At 46.6% G+C, this 11,417-nt stretch overlaps 1 protein-coding gene across 2 annotated transcripts; it reads right to left on the bottom strand.

Moving 5' to 3' along the window:
* Positions 1–599: 599 nt before the first annotated feature.
* lrrc28 (leucine rich repeat containing 28) lies at positions 600–8,110 on the bottom strand. 2 transcript variants are annotated; one of them, XM_079997862.1, is made up of 10 exons: positions 7,988–8,110; positions 5,718–5,889; positions 5,318–5,358; positions 2,471–2,508; positions 2,106–2,243; positions 1,804–2,010; positions 1,635–1,737; positions 1,295–1,470; positions 1,070–1,214; positions 600–951 (listed from the first exon to the last, which is right to left on the bottom strand). In XM_079997862.1, the coding sequence occupies exons 2-10, from the start codon at positions 5,883–5,885 to the stop codon at positions 888–890; spliced, it is 1,080 nt and encodes a 359-aa protein (XP_079853988.1). In that variant the 5' UTR covers positions 5,886–5,889; positions 7,988–8,110; the 3' UTR covers positions 600–887. The 2 variants fall into 2 exon arrangements, with proteins under 2 accessions (XP_079853988.1, XP_079853989.1); XM_079997863.1 differs by having other exon boundaries at positions 1,389–1,470.
* Between the last annotated feature and the right edge of the window lie 3,307 nt (positions 8,111–11,417).

The raw sequence follows: 11,417 nt of genomic DNA, 5'->3' as shown, positions 1-11,417 counted from the left end.
ATTCCGCTGTGATGTTGTCAATTCCTGGTGCTTTTCCATTCGGGTAGCCTTTTTATTGCTTCTTTGACTTCACCTAGTGTTGGTTCGGTTGTTATGTTTTCTTCAATTCTGTCGTTGAATTCACATTTGTCCTCTTGGGTTATTGGGTTTGCTGGTTCTGCTCTATTCAAGACTTCCCTGAAGTGTTCTGTCCATCTCGACTTTATTGCATCTCTTCCGCTGATGAGGTTGCCATCTTTGTCCAGCACTGCTGTGCTCTGTCTGGGTCTTTCGTTGCACAGTATCTTTGTGAGTCCGTATTGTGTCTTCATATGTTGTTTTCTTGCAGCACTTTCAGTTTCACTTGCGATGTTCTCCATCCATTTCCTTTTGTCTGCTTTTATACTTCTCTTCACCTCTTTGTTCTTTTCCGCGTACTTCTCTTTTAGCTGTATTTTGATTCTTTCAGAATGTGTGCCCAATAATTATGTAATTGTAATAATTATAATAATTCAAATAATTGTAGTCATTGTAATAAATATAATTAGAATAATTGTAATTTAATGATTCTTTGATGCGAATCAAGTTACAAACACAAAGATTCATTTAGACACCAAAGCTGATGAACTGATGGAAGTGGATCCAGGAAACAGGAAGTAGCTTCTGGGTAAAACCAGAACATTCACACTTTTAGGGAAACCAAACAAACGTTTCCATAGCAACAGCGCAGGTAACCAGCAAGGTTTCCATAGCAACAGAACACTAATTCATTTCAGTTCCGTTCTCAGTGATGCCTTTTGAAAACAACACCATGGGCATCAAAGCTGAGAGCCAATCAGCAGCTGTAGAGGGCCGGGGGCGTGGCCAGTCAGTGGGCGTGGCCAGTCGGGCGTGGCCTGATGTCATCCCTAGAGGTGAAACGACCGCAAACAGCGACTGGAGCAGCAGTACGCTACAAAACTGACTGTACTCCTGGAGGGGGATGGGGTGAGAGAGAGGGGTTAGGTTGCGGGTGTTGTTACGGCGGTGTCACGCAGTGTAAGATTAGGGTTAGGGTGGTGTTGGGGCGCTGTCGGGTGTAGCTGCAGACCTGCGGTATAGCCCAGCCAGGACGGTGTCCCTCAGGGGGAAGAGCTTGGGAAAGACGGAGGTGAAGAGCGGCTCGCTGCACAGGTGACAGTGACCAAGAGGAAGGAGGACGAGATCCAGGAGAGAAGGAGGGAGCACGAGGAGGTCTGGAGGAGAGAGATTCCCACAGTAAAAAAATCCCACCAGACAGACAGACAGACAGACAAACAGAGACAGACAGACCGACCGTCTGGCTCTCTTAGGTGCTTCCTATGCAGGGCCCTCATGGCGAGCTCCTCCAGAGGGACCACGTGGTCCGACTCAGAGCCGAGCAGCTTTACCTCTGGGGGCAGCGGGACTGGCCCTCCGCCAGCAGGAGGTGCCATGCAGAGCCCGACGGGCAGCGAGTCCGAGGTGCCGCACCTGGAGCCACACAGCTTAGTGTTAGCATGTTAGCATGTTAGCAGTACCCCATTATACACACACAATGATAATCCTTAACTATACCACCAGTCCAGCACAGGCCTCCCACTAGGGCCCCTCACTACAGGCCTCCCACTATGGGCCTCCCGGCACAGCCTCCTTACCCCTGGCAGCCCAGCACCTTGTGGTACAGGGAGGAGGGGATTCCCTTCAGGTCCACGTTACCATCCACGTAGACAAACTGCAGCTCCGCAGAGCGACCCAGATCTACAAAATGAACCACAGTTAAAAACACAGAAGGACTTAACTGCACCGACCCAGAGCAGCACTGACCTAGGGGCAGGGAGGACAGACGGTTGGCAGCCACGGACAACTCGCTGAGCCGCTCCAGAAGACAGAGCTGCCGCGGCAGAGCAGTGAGACGGTTCCTGTCTGCGCTGAGACACTGGAGAGAAAGACACCTCTGGAGATGCTCTGGGAGACACCGCAGACGGTTCAGAGACACATCCAGCACCTGGAGCTCCTGCAGGTCCCCCAGTTCTGAGAGACAGACAGGAGGAGAGACAGCAAGACAGGGAGGAGGTCACCACAAGCTCTGTTGAGAGACAGACAGACAGACAGACAGGCAGGCAGACCTGGGGGAAGGCTCTCCAGCAGGTTGTGAGACAGGTGCAGCTGTCTGAGGCGTCTCAGTCGACCGATCTGAGGAACCAGGATCTGCAGCGAGTTGTGGCTCAGATCCAAAGAACGGAGCCGGCTCAGCTGGCACAGGGCTGCAGGAGTACACAGAACACACAGTACACAGTGCACAGTACACAGAGTACAAACAGTACATATATACTCTCATCTTTTACATTTTTTAATCCACTGTCAAATCAATACTTTGATTGGAACTAAATTAAATTCATAAATGAAGTGTAATATCTGTGTACTAGGTCAAATTGTACTAATCCTTTATATATAAATGTCCATATATGGATAGACCCTGCCCACCCCTCACCTTCAGGAACCATCACCATGTTGTTGGAGTGCAGGTACCTGGAACAACACACATGTTACTCTGCCACTGTCACACACTGAGTACTGCAGTCTGAACTACCACTACACTACCACTACATTAGCACCTAAACTACCACAACACCACCACTACACGGCCACCTGATCTATGACTACACTACCACTACATTACGACTACACTACCACCTGAACTACCACTACACTACCACCTGAACTACCACTACACTACCACCTGAACTACCACTACACTCCCACTACACTACCGCCTGAACTACCACTACACTACCGCCTGAACTACCACTACACTACCACCTGAACTACTACTACACTACCACCTGAACTACCACTACACTACCACCTGAACTACCACTACACTCCCACTACACTACCGCCTGAACTACCACTACACTACCGCCTGAACTACCACTACAGTATCACCTGAACAACCACTACACTACCACTACATTACTACTACACTACCACCTGAACTACCACTACACTACCACCTGAACAACCACTACACTCCCACTACACTACCGCCTGAACTACCACTACACTACCACCTGAATAACCACTACACTCCCACTAGACTACCGCCTGAACTACCACTACACTACCGCCACACTACCGCCTGAACTACCACTACACTACCACTACACTACCACCTGAACAACCACTAAGCTCCCACTACACTACAGCCTGAACTACCACTACACTACCGCCTGAACTACCACTACACTACCACCTGAACTACCACTACACTACCACCTGAACAACCACTACGCTCTCACTACACTACCGCCTGAACTACCACTACACTACCGCCTGAACTACCACTACACTACCGCCTGAACTACCACTACACTACCGCCTGAACTACCACTAAACTACCGCCTGAACTACCACTACACTACCACCTGAAATATCACTACACTACCACCTGTACAAACACTACACTCCCACTACACTACCACCCGAACTACCACTACACTACCACCTGAACTACCACTACACTACCACCTGAACTACCACTACACTACCACCTGAACTACCACTACACTACCACCTGCACTACCACTACACTACCACGACATTACCACTACACTACTACCTGAACTACCACTACACTACCACCTGCACTACCACTACACTACCACCTGAACTACCATTACACTACCACCTGAACTACCACTACACTACCACTACACTACCACCTGAACTACCACTACACTACCACCTGAACTACCACCTGAACTACCACTACACTACCACCTGCACTACCACCTGAACTACCACGACACTACCACTACACTACCACCTGAACTACCACTACACTACCACCTGAACAACCACTACACTCCCACTACACTACCACCTGAACTACCACTACAGTACCACCTGAACAACCACTAAGCCCCCACTACACTACCGCCTGAACTACCACTACAGTACCACCTGAACTACCACTACAGTACCACCTGAACAACCACTAAGCCCCCACTACACTACCGCCTGAACTACCACTACACTACCGCCTGAACTACCACTACACTACCACCTGAACAACCACTACGCTCTCACTACACTACCGCCTTAACTACCACTACACTACCGCCTGAACTACCACTACACTACCGCCTGTACAACCACTACACTCCCACTACACTACCACCCGAACTACCACTACACTACCACCTGCACTACCACTACACTACCGCCTGAACTACCACTACACTACCACCTGCACTACCACTACACTACCACGACATTACCACTACACTACTACCTGAACTACCACTACACTACCACCTGCACTACCACTACACTACCACCTGAACTACCACTACACTACCACCTGAACAACCACTACACTACCACCTGAACTACCACTACACTACCACCTGAACTACCACTACACTACCACCTGAACTACCACTACACTACCACCTGCACTACCACTACACTACCACCTGAACTACCACGACACTACCACTACACTACCACCTGCACTACCACTACACTACCACCTGAACTACCATTACACTACCACCTGAACTACTACTACACTACCACCTAAACTACCACTACACTACTACCTGAACTACTACTACACTACCGCCTGAACTACCACTACACTACCGCCTAAACTACCACTACACTACCACTACACTACCACCTGAACTACCACTACACTTCCACCTAAACTACCACTACACTCCCACCTAAACTACCACTACACTCCCACCTGAACTACCACTACACTATCACCTGAACTACCACTACACTACCACCTGAACGACCACTACAGTACTGCCTGAACTACCACTACACTACCGCCTAAACTACCACGACACTACCACTACACTACCACGACACTACCACTACACTACCACCTGCACTACCACTACACTACCACCTGAACTACCATTACACTACCACCTGAATTGCTACTACACTACCACCTAAACTACCACTACACTACCACCTGAACTACTACTACACTACCGCCTGAACTACCACTACACTACCGCCTAAACTACCACTACACTACCACTACACGACCACCTGAACTACCACTACACTTCCACCTAAACTACCACTACACTCCCACCTGAACTACCACTACACTACCACCTGAACTACCACTACACTACCACTACACTACCACCTGAACTACCACTACACTACTACCACGTCCCAACTGGACCTACAACACTTGTAACAGTGTCAGAAAGAACATGTTGCAGCAGAAACATCGACCTGTGGTCAGACACGGTGTGGATCAACGTCTGGACACCAACACTAATAAATCACAACTTGAAATACTCACAACTCGATCAGATTAGGAAGCTTCTGAGCCAGGTCTTCAGGCTGAGAGAGAGAGAGAGAGAAACGTGGAGAAATTAATCTCCAGGTGTTGTGCAGGTGTTGTGCAGGTGTTGTGCAAGTGTTGTGCAGATGTTGTGCAAGTGTTGTGGAGGTGTCGTGGAGGTGTCGTGGAGGTGTTGTGGAGGTGTCGTGGAGGTGTCGTGGAGGTGTCGTGGAGGTGTCGTGCAGGTGTCGTGGAGGTGTCGTGCAGGTGTCGTGCAGGTGTCGTGCAGGTGTCGTGGAGGTGTCATAGAGGTGTCATGGAGGTGTCGTGCAGGTGTCATGGAGGTGTCATGCAGGTGTCGTGGAGGTGTCGTGCAGGTGTTGTGCAGGTGTTGTGCAGGTGTTGTGGAGCAGTGTACCAGCGTGGTCAGAGAGTTCCTCTTCATGTAGAGTCGCTCCAGGAAGTGCAGGCCGCCGTCCCTCAGCAGCTCCTCTGGGAAGTGCTGCAGGTTCCTGTAGTTCAGGAACAGGTTCTTGTGGCGTTCCTGCTTCGCCACAATGATGCTCTCATGGAGGCTAGCCGCCATCACTCTGGATGGAGGGAGTGAGAAACAGGCAGACAGACGGACACCTTGTGGCTGTGACTCTACAAGCTGAGTCACTTCCATACAATGAGAAACCTTTAGAAATAAAGAATGTAAACAAATCTAATAAACCTACAATGGTGTTGTGGAGGATCACAAGCTGTTTGGCCATTCATATAATAATAATAATAATAATAATAATAATAATAATAATAAATATAGCTGCAGGCAGCAATACACAGGGTTCAGTATCAACACCAATTACAAATTTTGAAGTTTGTGCTGTCGCTCCTCTTTACATCAGCATCACATCAACAAATGAGTTCAGTTTCCGCTGAACACAGCATCAACTGACATAATGATGTGGTGAGTCCTGGTGACACAGAATTACTAATACAAGGATCCACTTGTTGTGTTGTGACTTTATCCTGTGTCTGTCTACTTCTTGTCAGGTCCCAGCCTACTTCCTGTCAGGTCCCTGTCTACTTCGTGTCAGGTCACTGTCTACTTCCTGTCAGGTCACTGTCTACTTCCTGTCAGGTCCCTGTCTACTTCCTATCAGGTCCCTGTCTACTTCCTGTCAGGTCCCTGTCTACTTCCTATCAGGTCCCTGTCTACTTCCTGTCAGGTCCCTGTCTACTTCGTGTCAGGTCACTGTCTACTTCCTGTCAGGTCCCTGTCTACTTCCTATCAGGTCCCTGTCTACTTCCTGTCAGGTCCCTGTCTACTTCGTGTCAGGTCACTGTCTACTTCGTGTCAGGTCACTGTCTACTTCCTGTCAGGTCCCTGTCTACTTCCTGTCAGGTCACTGTCTACTTCGTGTCAGGTCACTGTCTACTTCCTGTCAGGTCCCTGTCTACTTCCTGTCAGGTCCCTGTCTACTTCGTGTCAGGTCACTGTCTACTTCCTGTCAGGTCCCTGTCTACTTCCTGTCAGGTCCCTGTCTACTTCCTGTCAGGTCCTGGTCTACTTCATATCAGGTCCTGGTCTACTTCCTATCAGGTCCTGGTCTACTTCCTGTAGTCCACAGAGTCCTGCCTCACGGTGTCTCAGTGGAAGGAAATCACTCTGTGTGTAAGTTATTATTATTAGTTAGTTAGTTATTATTAATAATTCCATTCAAACGGGTTCAACACTGCATGTCCCTCACAGACATTTTATCAACTTTTTTAACATTTGGGACTAAAATAAAAGTGACACTATTCAGACCCGTTGCCCTGGAGCTGCAACCCAACTCCATGTGTGAGGTCACAAACAGGGAATATGTTTTGGACTGTTTTCCACTCCTAACACTTTGTGTTACGACTGGATCCAATGCTGCAAAATAAATACACGGCACCGGGTTCCACGGTACATAATGAGTTTATATTTACCAAAAGGGAAAAATGATCAAATATCAAACCAAACGCCACGCCCACATCAAACAGTTAAGACGAGACACACCCACACACACACACAGTGTGGAGTCTACACTACGCAACTCGCTCGATGTAAATGGACATTCGTAGCCACACCCTACACATTTATAATGAATTGGGTGATGATGTCACAAAGCGTCTTACTCAACAAACTCATCTCACTCACTCACCAGTTTTACAACCTTGGCGTGTGAAGCACGAACATACAGCTACTTCCAGTAAAATTGATTCGCTTTTTCACTAATTCCTGCTCCATATGTGGAACGATTTGGATGTAACTTAAACCACCATATGTCGGAGATGTCGTGGTTCTAACGACACCTCAACTGTGTCTGTAGCTGCAACTGTTGTCCTATTCCAGACACTTTTAGCCCAAAAAAATGTCAAGGAGAATAATAATAAAAATCCAAACAAAAACAATATGGAGCTGGACCCCGAATAATAATAATTATAATAATTATAATAATAATAATAACAACAATAACAATAATAATAATAATAATAACAATAATAATAATAATTATAATAATAAGAATAAGAATAATAACAACAACAATAATAATAATTATAATAATAATAATAATAATAACAATAACTGCGAGTTAGCCGTTAGCTTCAGCTAGTGTTACGGTCTATCCAGCTAAGCTAACTGGTCTGTTACACATACACACATTCCTTTTTCTTTACCTTCGTTTTGAGAGCTATTTCAACCAATAATTCATATCAATTTCAATAACTTCATCCATGTGAAAAACATTTATTCTTGAATTAAACGAACTGAACCGAGCTAAAACGTAAACAAATCGTGACGTCACTTCCGCGGTTGTATTATGATTCCGGAAACCGGAATGACGTCAACCTGATGCTGCGTTCAAGTCCAACGGGAGGCGTCGGAACTATCGAAGGCCATAAACACAAATTACGTGTCGGAAATATGGAACGCCGCATGGAGCAAAACGTCTGGTTCGCGTTCATCCGTGAAACGGGGGGGTTGAATGGGCGCTACCACTTGATCGGTTTGAAGGGGAAACACTACAAACAATCACTGAGAGACAGAAAACCTACTTTATACGAATCACTTAATAATATAAAAGGTCGTTTGTGTTCAATATTATACTCATTATTTAATGTCGTGTGTTGACCCACGTGGCCACTTGATGGCAGCATTACAGCCCAAAAAACAACCTGTTGTATTTTCACACATTTAAACGTCATGTTGGTGTAAATTATGGAACTCAACTCTCATTTAACTTTTGTCCATTGAACAGAATGTAGATCAATGTTCTATATGTAACAGATCATATAAAAAAACATATACTAAAACAGATCACATAGAAAACATATATAAGAACGGATCATATAAGAAGGATAGGAGAGTAGAGTTGAGAGTAGGAACTTTGAATGTTGGCACGATGAAGGGTAAGGAGAGAGAGCTGGCTGACATGATGGAGAGAAGGAAGGTAGATGTACTATGTGTAGCCAGGAGCAGTGGGCAGTATTTGTTGACCCGCCTGGTATCAAGTGTCTGTTGCTGGTGATTGGAGCATGTCCTTACTAAGGTTAGACGGAGGAAACCCCATGTGAGCACATGCAAACTCCACACAGAAAGGCTCCTATTTGGGAGATAATCTGTCAGAGCACGGTGCCAACAGCGCCCCAGGTGGGAATTGAACCCAGGATCCTCTTGCTGTAAGGCAGCAGTGCAATGCTGACAAACCTGGGGAAGCATGGAAATGTTTCGGTGAGATGGCAGTGGCGTTCCTAACGAGACTGTTTAACACCATAAATAAAAAATGAAGTTGATCAGCCACAGCATGAAGCTATGGGAAAGGGTAGTGGAAGCTAGGTTAAGAGGAGAGGTGGGGATCAGCAAGCCGTATGCCAGGAAAGAGTACTACAGATGCAATGTTTGCTTGAAGAATGCTGATGGAAAAGTACAGGAAGGGCCAGAGGGAGTTGACTGCGTCTTTGTGGATTTAGAGAAAGCGTATGATAGGGTGCTGAGAGAGGAAGTGTGGTAATGCGTGAGGAAGTCGGGGGTGGCAGAGAAGTACGTAAGAGTGGTTCAGGATATGTATGAGGGCAGTCAGACAGTAGTAAGGTGTTCAGTAGGCGTGACCAAGGCATTCAAAGTGGAGGTGGGATTGCATCAAGGATCAGCTCTGAGCCCTTTCTTGTTTGCAGTGGTGATGGACAGGTTAACATGTTTTCATTGGGAGTGACAAGGATGGACAGGATTAAGAATGAGGACATTAGAGGGACAGCTCAGGTTGGACAGTTTGGTGAGAAAGTGAGAGAGGCCAGATTGAGATGGTTTGGACACATGTGGAGGAGAGATGAGAGTTACATTGGGAGGAGGAGGCTGAAGGTGGAGCTGCCAGGCAAGAGGAAAAGAGGAAGCCAAAGAGAAGCTGCTGGAGGTGCTGAGGGAGGATATGCAGGCGGGTGGTGTAAAGGAGGAGGATGCACAGAACACAAGGTATTGGAGGCAGATGATCAACTGTGGTGACCCCTAACGGGAGCAGCCGTAAGAAGAAGATATAAGAACAGATCATATAGAAAACCTAGCAACACCCTAACCCACATATCTCAAGATATCTGGCACATTCCTTGGTATAAGGTATTAATGTTCAAATCCCACTTCCACCTCCTGACAGGTTTTGTTCATTAAAGCTGGTTATTATTGGACTGGGTCGAGCCTCGGGAGATTCCATAAAGAGAAAAATGGCAAATAATAATAATAATAATAATACCTTTATTCAAATCACAATCATCAAAACAAAGGTACAAAGCCATTCACATTACAAGCAAGGAACACAAAAAACATAGAAAGATAAATAGTGGGAACGGTGCAACGTGCTCCAGTGGGTTATCTCCTGATGAGGGTCCTTTCTGTGTGGAGTTTGAATGTTCTCCCTGTGTTCACAGGGGGTTTCCTCCATGTAACATTAGTAAGGACCCCCCCCCCCCAAACAGATCATGTAAACATAAAAAAAACATTCAATTAATGAGCTTTTCAAATTAAAATAAACAACTAGTTGACCTTATGTTTAAATATCTTCTTTGTCAGCTAGGGGCGCCTGTGATGGCCCTTACCCCATCCAGCTAGGGTGTAGGGTGGAGGTGACTGGGTGGAGGTCTCCACCTCCTGAGGGAGGCGTTGCCTGGTGACCCAATGTGTTGTTATTCTGTCATGACCTCAATCGTCATATTAGATAGGAACACATTTTATTGAACTGCAATAACAACATGGGCTTCTCACCCGTCAGGCAGACAGACAGGCAGACAGACAGGCAGACAGACAGGCAGACAGACAGGCAGACAGACAGACAGACATTAAAAGTTATACTTACTTGATGTTTTCTTCTTAATGATCCTTCTGGTTCACACCTGACTTCACGCCTCAGACCTTCAGCTGCTGCTAGAGGGGTCGAAAACCACACGTTGGCCTGGGAACCCACCACAACCCTGCTCCACCACCCCACCCAAGCACACCTATCCACCACCCGACCAACCACCTCTACCTCTTCCACCTCCCCACCCAACCCCACCCCCTCCACCACCCCACCCAACCCAACCCCCTCCACCACCCCCATCACCCCATCCAAGCCAACCCCCTCCACCCACCTCCACCACCCCACCCCAACCCCACCACCTCCACCACTTCCATCACCCCACCCAACCACCTCCACCCATCTCCACCGCCCCACCCAAACCAACCACCACACTTCAACTGATATAATCAGAAGGTTCCCAAATTGTGGCGCGGGGACCCTTTCCTTGTTCCTTATGTAGAAACTGTAAGAATGAAAATAAAATTTAATTTTGCTTTAAAGTTTGGAGGAAGTCGCACATTTGACTGTGCCTGCACCTTCTTCTTTTTGCACATTTTTAACTGTACATTTTACACTCTCTATAGATATGTTTATAACATATAGATATGTTTATATATATATTTATATATAAATATGTTTCTTAGTAATTATTATATGTTGTATGTAAATATGTTGTATGTAAATATGTTAAATATTGTATGTAGATTTGGAGCTGTAACAAAAGTAATTTCCCCCTGGGATTATTAAAGTATTTCTGATTCTGATTCTGATCTGATTCTGAT

This window comes from Zeus faber (assembly GCF_960531495.2).
Source record: "Zeus faber genome assembly, chromosome: 3".
Taxonomy (NCBI): domain Eukaryota; kingdom Metazoa; phylum Chordata; class Actinopteri; order Zeiformes; family Zeidae; genus Zeus; species Zeus faber.
Note: the sequence above shows the minus strand (reverse complement) of the source record. Positions and strands in the feature narration are given on the sequence as shown.